The sequence below is a fragment of the Hydra viridissima genome, unplaced genomic scaffold (genome assembly GCF_058129835.1).
Source record: "Hydra viridissima isolate aposymbiotic clone 2 unplaced genomic scaffold, HvirCarnegie_v1 scaffold_1, whole genome shotgun sequence".
NCBI classification, from domain to species: Eukaryota; Metazoa; Cnidaria; class Hydrozoa; order Anthoathecata; family Hydridae; genus Hydra; species Hydra viridissima.
In genome coordinates, this window is record NW_028324300.1 from 33,433,470 (window position 1) to 33,452,463 (window position 18,994).

Here is an 18,994-nt window from a genome sequence, read left to right on the forward strand (position 1 = left end):
AAGTAATGCATCTCTTAAACTGATTTTACCCTGTATTATGTGTCTTCTTATATAAAAAATGCATTAAAAGTGGTATGCATTTTATAAGGCTTAACCTTACAATGCACAAATAACGAGTTATTTTACTAAAAATTAACAAGCTTTCTTATTTTAAATCCAATTACCTCAAAATGAACAATAGTTTTTAGTACAATTGTGCACTAGGTCAACAATATATTACTCCAATGATAAACATAAAGACAATTCATTTACTTAATACTACAAATTCAACAACACTCGACTTCAACCTTTTAGCATATTCTGAGTATTCTTGTTGTCTCATACTTAATCCATGTTTTTTTAAACTCATTGTGAATGGATTCATATTGTAACTTTTTTGGAATGGTGTAATATGGCTAACTACAATATGAACTTTCCAAGTTTTATTTAAAGAAACATTTTCATAGTAGTTATTTACATATTCCATCAAATTGGTATAAAATGTCTTGAATTCCATAACTACAATTGTCATATTGCCATTTATTTTTAAACCAAAGGTAGCTTGCTTCACAGCCTTTTGAATCTTTTTAAACATTCAATTATTGGAAATAACTTAAGCTTTCCTTGATCAGAAATATCACATGAGTCTCTTGAGACAGGATGTCAAACTTATCCAAGAATCTTTTGGCATTGTGAGGCGGGGATTTTATAAGGTTCTTATGCGTGTATATATTTAGGTGATGGGGATGGGGTTTTTTGGTCGTATTTGGTATAGGTTAGGAGGTTCGGGATAGAGGTGTATGGAGATATGGGGAAGCCTCTTGGTTCTGTGTAATGGTAGCACTCTGACTTATTCTTGTTAACACGCGTACTTTTCTTTATACGCAAATTTTGTTTAAACTCTAATAATGACAATCCTTTTTCTTTAATATACCGTAATCATTAATAAAAATCTCTCCACTTTAAAATTATATAAATACTATGGATATCCGTTTGTTTTACTTCTGTGAGGAATTTATATTTTGACCTGGGAATGATATCTAATTCTTCCCTTACTGAATTAGGAGTGTTTAGTTAAAGCATGAATATTTCATCGCTATCTAATTGGTTTGTGTCGAAGTATTCACGTCGGGACAAGGCGTCAGCGTTGTTGTTTCCATAGCTTTAAAAACAGTTTTCCGAGAGTGTTAACTATTCTAATTAATATAAGCAACTCAGGTACCGGAAATAAACTTTCTATAGCTATACAGTGTTAATTTTTGGGAAAAATAAAATCTTTGATTTTAGTTTTCCAGCTTCAGAGTATTGAACTTTAGTTTTAGTACTGTAACTCATTTGTACTTAATGATAATCAAGAAAACTAATTCAGCATTTAAAGCCTTTAATTTTTCAAATATTTTTCCTTGCTACTTTGAAGCCTAAGACTCATTCTGATTATAGAACACATTTTTTTTGGTTTGATGCTGGGATAGTTCTAAACATTTAATAAGCTGATTATTCCAGAAGAAACATGATCAGATGACCAACACGATCACTTTTTTTGGTTTACCCTGCGTATCAATCGCAAAATTTTCACCTCGAAAAGTATTTTATTTTGTTTTTAAAGATACGCTGCATTAACTAAATTATTTACAGTTTGAACCCACAAAGGTGAACAATAACCTAAAGTAACAACTCCATAAAATATATATTTTAAGCTTTTACCCTTTTGATAAATTTGATTTTTTTATATAAAAAAATTTCTATTTAGAGTCAATGGTCTTCAATGTAAACCAGCCCTTCACTTTAGAATTTCAGATCTCTGTTTTACTGTGCTTTTTTTAATGGTCGTCATAAGTTCAGTTATTTCAGTTTATTTCAATCTTTCCACGCGTGCATGAAAGATGTTTTATGTTTTTCGATTTATTTTCCCTTAAAGATAATAGTTATTAAGTTACGAACTTTAATATATTGAGTTTTATTTGAAGATAAGAATTATTTTTTTAAAAAAAAAAAAGTAAATTTTTAAATATGATTTTTAAAGCTTAGTTTGACTTCCTAAGATATGCTTAAGTCATTTTTATTGACTTAATATATTTTAAGCTTTTACCCTTTTTTTTCTCTTGATTTAATTTCAAAGCATTAATAAAATAAAATGTTCTCATGTTCCAGAAATATCTTTTGATATTTCTGAAGCATTAGAAGTTCTTCTGATAACTTGGTTCAATCCAAACAAAAAATCAACAAAATGCATTAATATTAATATCTTTTGATATTTCTGAAGCATTAGAAGTTCTTCTGATAACTTGGTTCAATCCAAACAAAAAATCAACAAAATGCATTAATATTAATATCTTTTGATATTTCTGAAGCATTAGAAGTTCTTCTGATAACTTGGTTCAATCCAAACAAAAAATCAACAAAATGCATTAATATTAATATCTTTTGATATTTCTGAAGCATTAGAAGTTCTTCTGATAACTTGGTTCAATCCAAACAAAAAATCAACAAAATGCATTAATATTAATATCTTTTGATATTTCTGAAACATGAGAAGTTCTTCTGATAACTTGGTTCAATCCAAACAAAAAATCAACAAAATGCATTAATATTAATATCTTTTGATATTTCTGAAGCATTAGAAGTTCTTCTGGTAACTTGGTTCAATCCAAACAAAAAATCAACAAAATGCATTAATATTAATATCTTTTGATATTTCTGAAACATGAGAAGTTCTTCTGATAACTTGGTTCAATCCAAACAAAAAATCAACAAAATGCATTAATATTAATATCTTTTGATATTTCTGAAACATGAGAAGTTCTTCTGATAACTTGGTTCAATCCAAACAAAAAATCAAAAAAAAAAATAATGTAAAACAATTAACTTTTTATATTTTGTTTGTAAAACTGAATTTTAATGAACCCATAAATTAAAGATATTTTTTACTTTTAGACTTATTGAAACAAATCCAACAGTCTATGTGTATAAATATAATGTTTATGTAAATATATAAACCGATTTTATACAAAATTTATTCGTTTATAAAGAACGATACTAAATCCTTAAAATACACTGTTAAAAAAATTTCGCTTTCACATTTATGAAGGTTCATTGAGATTCATGACTTTTATAAAATTGATAATAAAAAACAAAAAAAGAAGATCAAACAGTTAATTATTCAAGAATAACGGGAAGTTACTAAAAATCTGGACTGACTTTCAAGGGCAGTTACTCCCTTAGTTTTTAAGCTAGAGATTAAATAAAAAATATTATTAAATAGAGTTTCTAGTTCTTTACTTATTTCAATTAAATTTGTCTTTAACCAATCCGTTTCTTCGGATTCGGCTTACTCAAAGGCAAGTTGACCCAAAAAGTGCAAACACAAGGTCAAGGTCAATTTTTTTCAGACAAAGCTTTATTTTGGTTTGTAGTTGCTTTACGTCTTGCTTGCTAATTACCCTCATACACTTTGCCTTTCAAAATAGCCCAAATGTCTTCGATTGGGCAACACTCCGGTACGGCTGGTGGATTGTCAATTGTGATTCCATGGGCCTCGTAGCAGTCGGTCACGGTTTTAACATAATGCTATGACGCCAGATACGGCCAAAATACATAATTGCCATCGCTATGATGAGCGTTGATGAACGGCACTAATCTCCTCTTGATAGAATCCTCTTTGTAGATGGCTTTGTTAATTGCGATGCCGCTGGGGACGAAAAATCAGCCAGACGAGCACTTTGGGTTCGAACTTGCGCTTTTTGGGATACTTAACGCTCGGTGGAGTCTTGTCTCTTTTGGAATAGTAGGTGTTGTTTCCGTTGATCGTCGAGTGTGACAGCGTAAAATAAGACTCGTCATCAAAGATGACCGATTTTCCCTGAAAATCGCGATAAAGACGATCAATGCCAGTCTTAATTCGCTCTTTCTGGCCCTCTTGTCTATCAGGTATGCTATGTTTGGTATAGGTTTTGATGTCAGTGTACTTGGAAAGAGTTTTAATGATATGAGAATGAGTGCATCTAAATTTTCTACCGGCTTGCCTCATCGAAACACAGCCATTGTGGTCAAATATGGTTTTCAAACGATTGACGACATAGGGGGTCATGATTTTGGCCACACGACCACTTCCTTGAACTCTTTTGCAACCTTGCAATTTTATTATTCAAGAAGAACTCGTGAATCCGTTTTCTTACCTCTTTTTGGTTGGACATCTTTTTTTTCTTAATTTTTAATGATTATCTAAAAACAAGTAAATTAACTTATAAAGAATTAAATGAGCTTTAAAACGAAGCATGAAAAGAAATAGTTTAGCTTGTGGCATTTAAAAGTCAGTCCAAGTCACTCCGGATTTTTAGTAACCACCTATTAGAATTAAAACTCATCTTATTGACTAACCTAAGATGTTTGTTTTAGCCATTTATCAAAAGATTTTGTATCATACTTTTCCAAACAAAAAAGATTCTTAAAACAAATGCTACAAGCAACTTGAGGACGGTTTACAACTTTAATTGCCAGCAGTATGTGAAAAAAGGACTCAAACGTCACATAACAACATAACACTCTACGAGTGATTCTTCAACACCGCAAATTCAACAACTGATATTAAGCGTGCGTGTACTGCAGACGAGTTCATAGCTTTCATTAAAAAAGCATTGAATATGTTGAAATATTCTTGCTACCCTCCATATATAAGAGATAAACTTTCAGAGTACATGTGCTCAGAAGATGATGCGAAGCATTCATTCAATCATATAAAGGAAGTTATTGAAGATTTTAATGGTGAAGAAGTTTTTTATCCAAAATTTTATGAATTTGTTGGTCAGAAAGGTTTTATGAAGAACCTCACAGATAAAACCTCATCTCTTGTAGGATATGAAACTGCAAAATCACATTTTTGGCTCACTTAACTAATTCTAAACCCTACCCTACTTTTGATAATTTACAAAAAGATTTTTTTTTGGTTGTTTTTTTGGTTTTCTTTAATTGATCATACAAAATAAAACTCCATGATTGTAGAGTTTTGTTGTATGCATTTTATTAGAACAAACATACAACTGGTTTTCAATGATCAATGTTTCGCTTCAGCTGAAAAATGCAAATGAGAAGACCAATCAGGACAATGAATGAGCATAAGGACAATGCGAAAATGAGGTGTGAATCTGTCAAGGATAAAAGCAGTAATTACGCAGCTGATTTCTACAGAATTTGTAAAATAATTGATTCTCTTTAAAATAATCCTGAGATTATAGGTATTAAGTGATGATGGCAAAACAGTCACTTTTAAAAGTGCTACAAGTTTAAACATGCCATGAAGAGGTAGTTTGAACAAGCTATTTTCCCCTTAAAATCTACTTTCAACGAAAATCTTTCAATGAAAATCTTTAATAATGTTTAATACTAACTATTCATATGATAACAAAAGTAAAAAAGCTTGAGATAACAATCGACTAAAAATAAGGCGAAAGTCAAAAAAATAACCTTACTAATAAGTGCTAATTAAGCTTCATGCAACTCGTTAACAACTTAAAAAAAAAAAAAGATTTTTGACTTAACCATTGCAAATTAGCTGTTAGAGTCTTAAGAAAATATATTTACACATTTATATCAATTTTATACACATATTTAATTTTATCTATATGATAAAGAAAATAATTACTCTAAAACTAATTTAAATTTTCTGAAATAAACAAAATGTTGATTCAGCTAAGTAATAAAATAAAAGTTAATTTTTAAACTAATGCTTATAGGACCAACAAGCCATTTGTTCCTATTCATAAATGACGAGCAACATAAGTCTATTAACATAAAGCCGCAAATAAAATATTGAAATCTCTATTAATCATTAATCTTAGATTTATTAAAATGAGTTCAAAAATATTTCATAAACAGTAACATAAAAGGAAGCAGATATAAATCGCAGATATGTAAAATCTGAAGTATTTCAGATTTTATATATCTGCGATTTGATAATCACGATTTATATATCTGCGAGTTGACGCATTAACGAGTTAGCGCGTCAATGTAATCCGTTAATAATCACGCCGAGCACGTTAATCACGAAACATGATAGTCTCATTCTTGATGTGTGGGTTCTGTGAGTCTAAACGGTTTTTAAAATTATTGCAAGCTTATGCACAAAAATAATAGAATTAAATGACATTTGCATGAGCAGAATAAGCATATCAAATCTTGAGTAAATGTTAGATTGGCATGAGACTTTAACATACAAAAGGGTTTCCTGAGTGTTAATAAAATTGAATCGCTAATCGTTATCTGATAGATTTTATAATTTTAAAAACGTGAGCTCTTTGTTGTTGATCTCTTTCAAAATCGACTAGCCGTACTATGAAAATAGCATTAAAATAAAACTCTTCAACTACACGCAGTTTTTCACGCAGAATTGCATGATGCGTAAAAGTATGTATTATTGGAAATCTAATTTTTTTTACCGGAAGAATGTTACTTTTTATGAATCAGTTTAAAAAACAGATTATTGAGTTTTATAGATGAACCCAGGAAATAACATTTTATTCTGTTGTTGTTTTTGAAAATATCATCTTTTAAAAGATCTTTGTTTTAGTCGAAGATTTCTTGTTAGTAGTTACCAAGTTTTTATCCGTTGAAATGTTAAAGCACTAAGGAATACATAACTATGTGATAGATAATACTTCACTAACTCCCAGGCAACACTCGTAGAAGAGGGGGAGTTGAGAGGTAGGGGGGAGGGCAAAAAGTTTTTTTAATGTCTTTTTTTCTGATTTCATTTTAAGAACGCGAACGTGAAAGAAAGCATTCAAGTTCAGGGTCTACTTATTGTTTCTTATAGTTGGTATTGTTGTTTTCATTATATTTAAAAGATAATTATAAGAATTAGTCAACAACGCCTGTGATAACTTTATCCATTAAAACTCTTACTAATTCAAAAAAGACTGTGACGTCATGAGATGCAAAAAGCACTTGGAATAAAACTTTAACAATAGAAGGAATGTAATTTTTTACATGCCACTGTACTCTATGTTGTACTTTTGAATCAGTATTAATATAAATTGATTTTCAGCTATTGATATATCCTTATTGGTCATAAAACTATGAGATATTTTTTTAAGATTGTATTGTTTACATATATTTATTGTTTCTACAAACAAAAAGCTTTGTTTTTTTGTTTGTAAATAAAATTGCTTTAAAATTCCCTCTAATTTATCGGATTACTTTGTTAACAAAACAACAAACTCCTCGTGACTCCAGCGACGTACTATTTTATCAAATTCTGGCCTATCAGGTTAAACTATTTATGAATGAACATATGCTTATCTTCTATATTTTCCTTAGTTTCATAGGCTAATAATAAAACCTTGGTTATGTCTATTTTATGGCCATGGATGCATAATTGGTTGACTTTTATTGCGAAAACATTATCAAGAATTCGTTCTTTCACGATTTTTGCTTCTGTAGCAATTTTAGTTTCTTGCTTAATATCAGTTCGTTACGATTGCAATACTAAACCTGACTACGACGTTATTATTATTGGAGCAGGCTTCTCTGGAGTGGGTGCAGCTTCTTCTCTCTACAAAGAGGGTATCAAAGACTTTTTAATCCTTGAAGCAAAGTGCTATATAGGCGGAAGAGTACACAGAAAGCAGTTTGATGGTATAAATGTACCCTTAGGAGCTGGCTGGATACATAAAATAAATGAAAATCATTTTGTTTGGAAACTTGCACAGCAGTACAAGTTGAAGTACTATTCTGACGACTACGATGACGTAACATACAGGTCAAAAACACCTTTTACGTTATTTTAACTTAATCCTTAATAAATTGTTCTCAGGAATTTTTTCTAATAAATTAAGTTTTAAAAATAGTCATGAAAGTTATTGTTGGTCACACTTACGAAGAAATAAAGTTAATGACGAAATGATTATCTAATAAAATAATGATAATTTTTATTATATCAAACTGCATTTGCCGCTAATATTGCAAGTGTTTAGTTGAAGTAGGTGCTGCGGTTGTCGTAAATCTGTATAATTTCCATTGTTTCTTTAATGATGCTAATGCTACGTTTTTTATTCATTTGTAAATCTGTATGCTAAATGTTACTTTTAATTTCTTTTGGTGGTGGAGAACAACATTCGTTTTAAAATTTCTTTAGAAAAGTATCACGACCCATTTTGTTTTAGAGATGACGAAGGGGAACATCTTTCTGCAGAATCCGTGCTTGCGGTATCAAATAGGTTAAATGATATTTTGAGACATGACATACCAAGGATGATGCAATCTACAAATGCTGACATTTCTTTAAGCAAAGCTTTAAGTGAGTTTGGATGGATTCCAAAAACAAAAGTAGAACACGCTGCAGAATACTTAAAAATAGATTTTGAAAGTGGCAGTCCAGCTTCTAAGCTTTCTGCCAAATCATTTTATCTAACTGGCGATGGTGAAGATGTTATAGTAACAGACTACAGAGGGTATGAGCATATTGCTGAGGTTATCTCGAAGCCTTTTAAGGATAAAATACTGTTTAACAAAGAAGTACGAAAAGTGAAATTTGAAAATGGTTTGTATAAGTTGATATTGTCGACAGGAGAATTATACACTGCTAAATATATTTTATCTTCAGTCAGTAGCAAAGTTTTACTAAGCAATTATATCTACTTTCAGCCTCCTTTACCAAATTGGAAACTGGATGCTCTAAAGGGGACTTTAACAGGAGATTATTGCAAAATATTTCTAAAATTTCCTTACAAATTCTGGGAAGATTCCAACTATATCATGATTGGACGAAACGAAAAATTTTATACTCATTGGCAGAATTTTGAACGTATTTTTTCATCTAAGCCTATTTTGTTGGTGACTCTGACTGGTGAAGAATGCAGAAAAAATCAGTTGGAGACAGATCACAAAGTTTTAAAAGATATACACACATTACATCAAAGTGTTTATGGACCTGATGTACCGATGGCTTTAGGTAAGCTTTATTAAAAGGCTATTTATGAAGACCTTTTAACTTCTTACATTTTAAATTTCACCACAAAACTTTACTCTATTTCCAATCATAACAAACTTTAGAAATTCTTCGTAGCAATTGGACATACGACGTTCACATTCAAGGCGCATATTCTAACCCAACTTTAGGAACGACGCAAGAGCATTATGACCTAATGAAACAACCTGTTGGTAATTTGTGGTTTACAGGCGAGTACCTGGGAGGTTTTGAACGAAGTGCATACGTGGTAGGAGCACTGGAAGTGGGAATAGAGACAGGAATTCAACTTGCAGCAGATATTAAAAAAAAACAGGGATAAAAATAAAATAAAGTTTCATAATTATTTCCGTTAGTCTATAAAAGTGATTTCTTTGCTTCTTGTAAAAATCCTGAAATAATTTTTGGGATTGATGTTATAAAACAAATACTTATCTACGCAAACTTTCTAGTACTTTTTTAATACTGTACAAAAAAAAAAAAAAAATCAAAATTGATATTGTTACGAAGGCGTAACATTTTTAAGATGATGTTCCGCAATATGCAACAAACGATTTGATGTTTCATGCGTTTAAATTTCTAAGTAGTTTACTTAGTTAGACGTACTTTGTAACATTTAACTGTATAGTAGTTTTATCTCCTAACATTTTGTTGTTTTGGAAGAAAACTCCCAGGGCTGGCTGAGTTCTTTTATAATTTTTTTAAAAGGAAAAAAGGTTTGTGAAATGTGATTTGGAGTTTGAATTTCCAAAGTTTAAATACAAACGTTGACTATAAATAAAGAATGCTTTGGGTTAAGCACTTTCAATCGTTTTTTTTTGGTCCCTAGGTTCTAAAAGGTTATAGACAACTCGCTTAAGTTATGACATCAAACACTTTACATTAAAACAATAATAACAAGTACTTTTTTATAATTCACGTGATCTACTAACCCTTTCCGTTTCTTAAATGAAACAAAAATTTTTTCAAATCCGGCAATAAATTAAAAATGCTCGATTTTGATAATACATTTGAATGTTATAACTGTTCATTAGGGTTAGATACTGTTCAGTTTTGCAATTCTGATGAAGTTCTATTATTTTGATCACTTTTTCAGCACAAATATTAGTGAAATATCTTGGAATATATAAAATGGATTTGTCCAAATTTCAATTTGTTGAAAAGCACTTCATAGCTCAAAAGCTCTGAAATTGCATTCAGAAATTTTTTTTTTGTAGTTTCCTCTTTAAACATTTTGTTTGAAGACCTTGAATTGAATTGAAATCCTGGATTGAAAATGGAATTCCTGCCGTTGAGAATTGGAGATGAAAAAGCATGGTATTGTGTAGAGACGTAGGCTATTTAATAAGTGGACATGACTATATTCTATACCAAAATGGATTTCTCTACGCATCTTAAAAAGAAGTTTAAAACCATTTCTCTAACCTGGATTTTTAGCAACTTCCATTTCAATATCTGGCTTGTCAACTTGAAATCTCTAAGTAGTTAAGTTAAGCTCAGTACTTGTAGGATTTGATTTGAACTTTTTTTTTCCTCATTCAAATCAAGACAAAATTTTTTCCCTTTTTGCAGAATTGACTTTTTTTTTTTTAGCTTCGCTTTTTCACCAATTCTTATAATTGCTCGCCAAACACGTGATTATGATGGTTTTGGAACACTAGCTCCATCTTCAGCTATAATTGCTCGCCAAACACGTGATTATGATGATATTGAAACACTAGCAGTAAATATAAATCCAGGTGTTAGTCGAAAGAGACTTTTTTTTCATCAAATTTTGCTACACTTAACGCAGAAAAACGCAAAACCTTTGTTTTGCAGTTTTTTTTTTTGTAATACAGTTACTGCTTTCTACATCTGTTGATGACGTGCATCCTCATTATTAAAAAATGATACATACCACTTACCTTGTGAGACAACGAACTGTAAAGTATTATATGCATACTTTTTACTACTGTATTGGCAAATCTGTAAACAATAATTGGCTTTTTTATTATTGTCATATGAATCAAAAACATGTTCCTATCAAAAATCAGCTTTTATTGCTAGAGTTCCGTACGCAACAAGCGTTGAAAGTCTTTCTATAGATATAAGATTTGATATGTGTAGCCATTTTCCAGTATTTTAAGAGAAACAAAGTCACAGTAGGCAGTATGGAAATGGTTTTACTTTTACTCAATGTATAAAATGCAACATTTCTCACATAGAATAAACTGCAAGATTTCATACATTGAATTTACATAGAATAAACTGCAAGATTTCATACATTGGATTTACATAGAATAAACTGCAAGATTTCATACATTGAATTTCGATCTGTATCTTTTAAAAACAATTTTTAAATGAGTTTCATGAAGTCAACCAATAGTTTTTAATATTTCAACTACCAGTTAACTTTACGACCAGTAAAGTACTTCACTACCAGTTGTTTCTTGTTGTTTGTCAGCATCCCTCTCTTTGACTGTTGTTTTTATTTTATTACTGTTTTAACAAACGTAGTTTAGAATTAAAATTGTTAAAACTCAAAATTGTTTGTTAATTAAAAATACCCAGGGGGCGGGTTGTGTTGTTCCATAACAACAATTTCAAATGACACCTTCAAATAATTTTCTCATAATTTTTTTGTTTGTTTGTCATAATTGTCATAGATGAGGTTCAAAAAAACAAAATTTGGTTTTTATTTAGTTATGGGACGATAATTGGAGCATGAAAGGATTAAGGGAGACTGAATGACTGAATAATTAAAAGCCAGAGGAACCAAGAAGAGCAACAGCAATAAACGAAAAGTCAACCAAAACCCTTTTTTTTTTTAAAAAAAAAAGTTTTTTGTTTCTAACAGGATATTTATATTTTATATACAATAAAATAAATATTAGTATATATGTATAAGGAATAATACCAGCATATCACCAACCAAAGAACACCAAAACTAATTAATGAGTTTGTGTGGTGTTATCATTTCAATTACTCTTTGCATCAAAGAGCTACATTTTATAGGCCCGGAAGAATGTATGCAATGTTGTCTAAAATACGCGCCTAAAAATAATTTAAAGAAAAAATACAGGAAAAAAAAATTATTTTCCTCAAAATATCATTAATAGAATTTAATCAAAATAAAAAGCGTTTAAAGCGAGTTACCTGTCGTTCTTCTTCGATTATACGCATCTCGGGTACAAACGATGTAATAAAAGATAAAGGTGCTACAGCACACAAAATGGAGTCCAGCAGAACTGACATAGCCCCGTGTACATTCATTGTCGACTAAAAAACGTCAGAAACTGAGATTATTAAATGAAAGTGAAAAAAATCATAGCATAATATTTGTAAACACGTTTAAACCTGTTCATGTAGCGCTGCACCAATACTATTCAGAGACTCTCCCAAAAGCTGCAAATGTGCTGCTAAATCAGACGGGGTGAGTTGACTTGTTGTGTAGCGTGGCAGATCAAAAGGTTCGTGTTTTTGGATTGCTTCTTTTATATATTTAAATTCAGCATCAGACCAACGTATCGGGGAAAGAGTATTTAATCTAGCCAGTTTCATTTTTTCTTTGTTTATTTCATTACTTGGTTGCATAGCTGCAAACTTATCCCGATGTTCCTTAACAAATTTAAAATAAGACTTTGGACTACAAAAAATACTTTGTATTATTATTCAACTAAGTTAAAATTCAAACTCATACCTTCTTTTCTGCTTTAGGTGTCATTTGCCACAAGTTAGCTAGTTTTCGACTAATCTCTGAGAAGTCTAATGATAAACGAGAGCACAGGTCATACTTAAGTATATCAAGTTTTACAAAACGAAAAATTGACGAATTTTATTACCAAATGAATCGTTTTTAAAACTTTTGTAGTAGCGTAATTACCGCAATAACTATTTTAACTATGATAAACAAAATTAAAAAAACTTGCATCCAGAAAATGAAAAGAAAGTTAAGGCCGTTTTTTAAAACCTGCATCTGGGTACTGTTCTTTTACGTAGCTTCTGTATTTTCGACAAAACAAATTGTAAGCATTCTTCTATGCAAAGAAAAATACAAAATACAAACGAAATACCAGTTCGACCTCAATTATTGCGCATCAAAAAAATTATAAATGAAATTAGCAGGAAAGAATTGCAGTATCATTAACAAAAAATAAAAGTAAAAAACCATCACGCACAGGTTCAGTAGGAGTTTCGTGCAATTGGCTGCTAGGAAAAGATGGTTGAACTACATCGGGAATTGTAGGCACACCTGTTTTCTTCATTCCTTTCGTAGTTTTTCCAACAACCTTTCCATTCTTGGTCACAACTCGATTAGCAGGACGAGATTTTACTTTGGATGGCTTTTTAATTTTGTTTTTTTGGGACTTGAGAACTTTTTTTTTATTTGGTAGTGGTGCTGATTCGGTGCCGGCCTCTTGTTTGATATCGCAAGAATCATCTGAGCAATAATACACGCAAAACTATAATGACTATTTGAGACAGTTCCATACATAAATTATGTAGAGTAATATAGGACGATCAAAATATAATTTACAAATTGATTAAAATGTTTTAAAAGATTTAGCATGCAAAAAGTTTTAAAAGATTTAGTATTTACGTACCGAATACTGAACTTTCAGGAAGAACATCCTTTGGAAGTGGTATCTGTTTTCCAGTATCGTGTTGAAGAGTTTTCTTCAAACTATTCTGAGTGTTATCAATATGTATAGACTCTGTTCTCACAACTTGCCCATCACGATTACAGTAGTTCTTTATAACTCGCACCAAAACTTTTTCTCCGTTTCTTCGCTTATAAATTTTCTTTTTTTTTACTTTGGAAATGTGAGTATCTTCCACAGAAAACACTTCACTGCTAACAATCTTTTCGTTGTTCTCTGTGTTGTTTTTCTTCTTCTTTTTCCTAGCTTTGTTTGGATCACCAGCAAGTGACAAGTCTACATCTTTAGGCAAACTTAAAGGCACTTGTTTCGTATCCAAGATTTCTTCAGAAACAGTTTTCTCTTCAAGAAATCCTGTTGTGAGAGATGCTTCAACGAACTCATTTTCTTGTGATGAATGAATTGGTTGATAACTTGAGTTCCCTTCTTTTTTAAACTTACTTTTTAAGGTATTTTTCTTGAATGAAATAATCAGCTTTTCAGGTTTCCTGTGGGATTTTGATGGTTTGTTAACAGATTTTTCTTTGAACTTCTTTGAAATTTTCTCTTCCTTTTTATTACAAGTTGGTAGTTTTTCAGGGGTGGATTCATTTAGGGGTGGATTCACAGGAAGATATAATGATTGCTCAACAACTTTACCACCTGTAGAAACATAACTTTCATAAGATCTCTTTTGCACAGCAACTGGCTCATCAACTTCTTTTTTAATTGGAGCAGCTTCTTCTTGGCTCAATCTCCTGCTTACTTTTCGCACAGCTGATATAGAAGATTCTAAAGATTTTTCATCTCCTATTTCAAGCTTTCGTTTTAAAGGACTCTTTTTAGAGAGCCTTCCATCATTTTGCTCACCTAAAACATAAGTTCTAAGCTTTAATTTTCTTTTTTAAACAAAACCAAAACTTATATTTAAAAATATTTATTTTTAGATAATTTGTTATGTGACTTTTTATGTAAAACATGTTTTTTTAGATAATTTTTTTAGGACATTCTATGTAGAACGCTTATTCTTGATAAATTACCTTTTTTAGAACTTTTTTCTTCTTCTGTATTTTTTTTCACCATTTTTCTCTCTTTAAAAGAACCTTTTTTCAATGCAGGATCTAAAAATAAATATCTGAACTTATAAATATTTTTTTATTTAACATATCTCTACTTGTTAAAAAACTACTGTCAATTTATAAAAACTGTAATAATTTTAAAAAAATTTTATTACTAATTTTCTATTATTAATTATAAATAATAACAGCATATAACTAAATTTAAAAAAAAATAACAAAAAACCATCAGTTGGCTGCTTTCTTCTCAACTTTACAAGCTCAATTCCAGACAGTGTTTGATGTACATCATTGGAATTTAAGGGAACAGCTCTATCTATTTTACTGCCTGATAAGCGTACAGATGTATTTTTCTTCGGAGACTCCTCTATAACTGGGTCTGCAACAACTTCTACAGATTCATTAAGTAACTTTCTCCTTCCACCCCGTTTACCGGAGGAATTATTATCATCTTTCTCAAACTGCTTAGGTTTTCTAACTCTTCCAGATCGCCTAGGTTCATCTATAAAATCTTCTTTTGTAAAAGATTGATCTTCATTATCCTCAAATTTATTTCTTAAAACATTCTCAATACTGTTTGCTGACTTTTCTTGAGCACTATTTTCACATCCTGCCTGCAAATAAGAAGCAAATAAGAAGCATAACAAACTATATTTTTAATTAAATAAATACTAAAAATAACTTTTTATATATTTTTTTAGTTTTAATTTTATAAACTAATGTTGAAAATTAATGAAAATGTTTTCTTCTATTTACTAGTATATTTTCTTCTATCTACTGGTATAAGAATATGTTTGTGAAAACAAATAGTCAATAGCTTAAAAAAACTTTAGAAATTGTCAATAGCTTAGAAAAACTTTAGAAATGCATTCTTTAGAAAAACTCAAAAAAAAAAAAATTATTAACTTTTGATTCCATTAAAACTGAATAGGGATTTTAAGGAGCAAGTGAAAGTATAGGAAATTTTCAAAATACCTACAAATAAATTAAAATGTGTTTATGTGGAACACATTCTAACAACAGATGAGAAATAAAAAAATAAAAACGTGAAGACATAAAAGTAAGAATATTTTTTAAAAAATTGGTTCATTTGTTAACATACTTATGGTAAGAATTCCATTATATTTTATAAATATTTTTATAGACTTCCAAACACTAATCCTCTGGTGAAACACAACTCAAATTTAACATAAGATCAATACAATCACAATAAAAAAAAATAATTGTAAAGCTTTAAGATATGTATGAAATATTTTTAAAGCAGAATGAATCTATGATTATGTTTTAGTACTTTAATTAAATTAAAAAATAAAAGTCTTTTTTCACCCACACACCTACATCAACTAATCAAAAGAAAATGGTTTATGTTGGGTGACAAACAAATAATTACAAAACTAACACTCAGCCTGTCTTTATTCTACAACTGAAATAGTAACCGGTGAGTTTAAACTTTAATATAATTATTATAATATAATTATTATATTATAATTATTAGGTTGCAGTCCGATATTGGATGATTAAAATAAACATGCAGATATATAAATATTTAGAACATTTATTAACTTAAGCCAAACTTTGTAACTTTTTTACAATACAAAATCCCTGGTTCCCTGAACAAAAAGGTTCCCTGAACAAAAATGAGAATGATACTTTTTTGTAATGTGAAAAAAACAAAGCCAACTAAACAAAAGTTTGACTCATTGACAGATTTTCTTCAAGCACAGTGGTCAAACAAAGATGATTATACAAAATGTAAAAAAATAATCAAAATCATTTTTGTGAGAATATAAAACGTAAGACCATATTGACTCAATTATGTTTGACAAAAAAAATTGTAAAACATGTCAATTGTATTATTATAACTATTTAATTACCTAAAATTAATTAACCAATTAAGATGTTCAGAGAAAATAAAAGTCATGCTTAAAAAGTTTAATTACTCAAACAAATTCATTATGCAAAAATGCACAAAAAAGAAATGTGAAAAGGTAATCTATAAAGATTGCACAAGAAAATTTCTTGAGTACAAACTCTTTATAAATTATTTATCTTACTAAAATCTTTATACCTGAGCTTTCATTGTTTCCTCTGTTGTTGTAATTTCTTTTAAGGTATCTTTCCCTTTTTTTTTAGGGGTCTCTTTAGAATCATAGTCATCAATTAGCTTGAAACCACGCTTTGGAACTGGAGTTCTCTTTGATCTTCGAATGCTCTCATCATCCATTTCTGCATTTGATTCATCTAAAAGAAATAGTTCCTAATTGAATAATTTACAATTTAACAGCTAATTTAATATTTTTATATTTATTAAAACTAAGCAAATAAAAAAAGTTACTATACATTAAAATGTTTGTTAACTTTTAATTTCCAAAGAGAAACACAAGTATTTCAAAATAATGCAAAAGATTATTTTGACTTTTATTTTTTAACAAACTTCATCTGCAAATTTGAAAAAAAATTGTGCAGTAGTTCTTTTTCTTTTCTTTTTTTGGCCGTGCTCCTCCTATAATTGATTAAAATCATTGCAAATAGTTTAGGATACTTGCATTATGTACTTACCAAGGCCACAAGAAGACTCTTAATGCTCAATTGTTAACTTTATGAACCTTATGTGACACACTGATTCCAGGTTCATTTAAAGCAGTCAAAAATTTTAATAAATTCAGGTACTAGGAGCAAAATTCTCTAGTTTATCTCCATCAATAACAAGTACTTTAGAATTTTTCCTTCACTCAAGTTTTATTCAGAAAAAAAACAGGGATTGCAATTGGTTATAAAACAAAAGAAGCAATAATTTTATGTCAATTTCTTTCATAAGCTTGCAATATCCAGCTCGAAGACTTCTAGAATAGATTTAAGGTTGTGGTAGCATCATGTGAAAATTTAACAGATGCCTAATATCAACATTTATTCCCCTAAGAAATATAGTTTTTTTCACTAATAAAGGAATATATCTTAGAGGAAGATATTTTTGACAACTTTTAAAAAAAAATCATTTTCTGAAGCCCTCATGTAATAAACTTTCAAACTTCCAAAAAATATCATTACATAAAAAAATGGCAAAACTATTTATGTTATATCTTTTTTAAAAAATCTTAACACATGCTCAAGAATATTAACAAGATTCTTGAATTGTTTTTTCAGAAAGCTATTAAATCATATTTTTACAAAAAAGTCCTAAGATAAGCTACAATAAAAAACTATTACAACTTTAACAGTCACAAACTGTTATAGTGATAAATGATATGATTCTGTTTATTACAAAAATTCCACAAAAAAACTCATACCTGATTTGAACATAGAGACCTCTTTCAGGTATTGCTGATAGCTCTTGCGTGTCTCACGCTTATGACCTTCCTCGAAGGAAAATTTCTTTTTTTCACTCATGCATAAAAAATCTCTCCTTTTGAACCATTATTTACACTGAAATACATATTTAAATACTAAAATACTTACATTCATTAATTCATATTCATTATTTAACACAAAACTGTATGTATGTATGTATGTATGTATGTATGTATGTATGTATGTATGTATGTATGTATGTATGTATGTATGTATGTATGTATGTATGTATGTATGTATGTATGTATGTATGTATTTTTGTATATATAAATTGCTTTTTATAAAAAATACTATTAAAAAAATTTTTGGCAACATTTAACATAAGAGTTGGCACATTAAAACAGTATAAAAAACAGAAATTTCTTGCAAACTTTAATTTAAAACTTAAGTGTTCTGAGTATTCTAAATGTTCCTGTCTGTTTATATGAAAATTCTCTGCTAAGTCATTTCTTTCAAAACATCTTTGACTTTCAAAACAACTTCTAAAATTGGTCCAATAACCATTGGACCAATTTTAGAAGTTATCTTTAGGAGGATTTATAACCCAGAGCACCAAATGGAAGTTACCTTTAAACCAATTGCAGAATCTTGTAGGAATAGGGAGAGGCCAGATCAGGCATAAGCCATGCACATTTGTTCTGAACCTTAATAAAGTATTAAAAACACTACTTTGTGTACATTTTTGTGTCTTTTTGTGTCTGTATTCTTCATTTTTGTATTCCAGGAGCAATTAATTGTTTGCTTGTATTTCCACACTGACTAATAGCCTATCAAAACAAATGTTTTCCTGGTTTTCCAATCTGTTCTGTTATGGCTGGTTTTCTTAAGGTAAAACAAAAAATGTGACAAATTTTATTTTAAGATCTCTAGCTAAAAAATGTTTAACTGTGCACACAGGGCTTTAATGTGCGCACAGTTAAATATTTAATGTGCCATTCCTTAAGTTAATTATCATGACAAAATATTACCTAGTTTTCTTTATTATAACATTTAAAAAGTATATTAAAAGAAAC

The 18,994-nt window shown here is 29.7% G+C and overlaps 3 protein-coding genes across 7 annotated transcripts in view; 2 read left to right on the top strand and 1 right to left on the bottom strand.

Moving 5' to 3' along the window:
- The window catches only part of LOC145192415 (zinc finger FYVE domain-containing protein 9-like), a 220,750-nt gene that overhangs the window by 108,425 nt on the left and 93,331 nt on the right, over positions 1–18,994 (top strand). The window lies entirely within an intron of this gene.
- Positions 6,252–9,382, top strand: LOC145192289 (uncharacterized). Of its 2 annotated transcripts, none has more exons than XM_090090572.1 (4): positions 6,252–6,378; positions 6,732–7,732; positions 8,136–8,923; positions 9,025–9,382. In XM_090090572.1, the coding sequence occupies exons 2-4, from the start codon at positions 7,320–7,322 to the stop codon at positions 9,258–9,260; spliced, it is 1,437 nt and encodes a 478-aa protein (XP_089946698.1). In that variant the 5' UTR covers positions 6,252–6,378; positions 6,732–7,319; the 3' UTR covers positions 9,261–9,382. The 2 variants fall into 2 exon arrangements, 1 of the variants encoding a protein (XP_089946698.1); XR_016453383.1 differs by lacking the exon at positions 6,252–6,378 and having other exon boundaries at positions 7,204–7,732; positions 8,136–8,512; positions 8,617–8,923.
- Positions 11,891–18,875, bottom strand: LOC145192193 (uncharacterized). 2 transcript variants are annotated; one of them, XM_080069387.2, is made up of 11 exons: positions 17,921–18,875; positions 16,702–16,874; positions 14,860–15,247; positions 14,598–14,678; positions 13,522–14,427; positions 13,096–13,358; positions 12,888–12,951; positions 12,618–12,682; positions 12,275–12,535; positions 12,074–12,196; positions 11,891–11,971 (listed from the first exon to the last, which is right to left on the bottom strand). In XM_080069387.2, the coding sequence occupies exons 1-11, from the start codon at positions 18,018–18,020 to the stop codon at positions 11,927–11,929; spliced, it is 2,469 nt and encodes an 822-aa protein (XP_079925513.2). In that variant the 5' UTR covers positions 18,021–18,875; the 3' UTR covers positions 11,891–11,926. The 2 variants fall into 2 exon arrangements, with proteins under 2 accessions (XP_079925513.2, XP_079925512.2); XM_080069386.2 differs by having other exon boundaries at positions 12,888–12,954.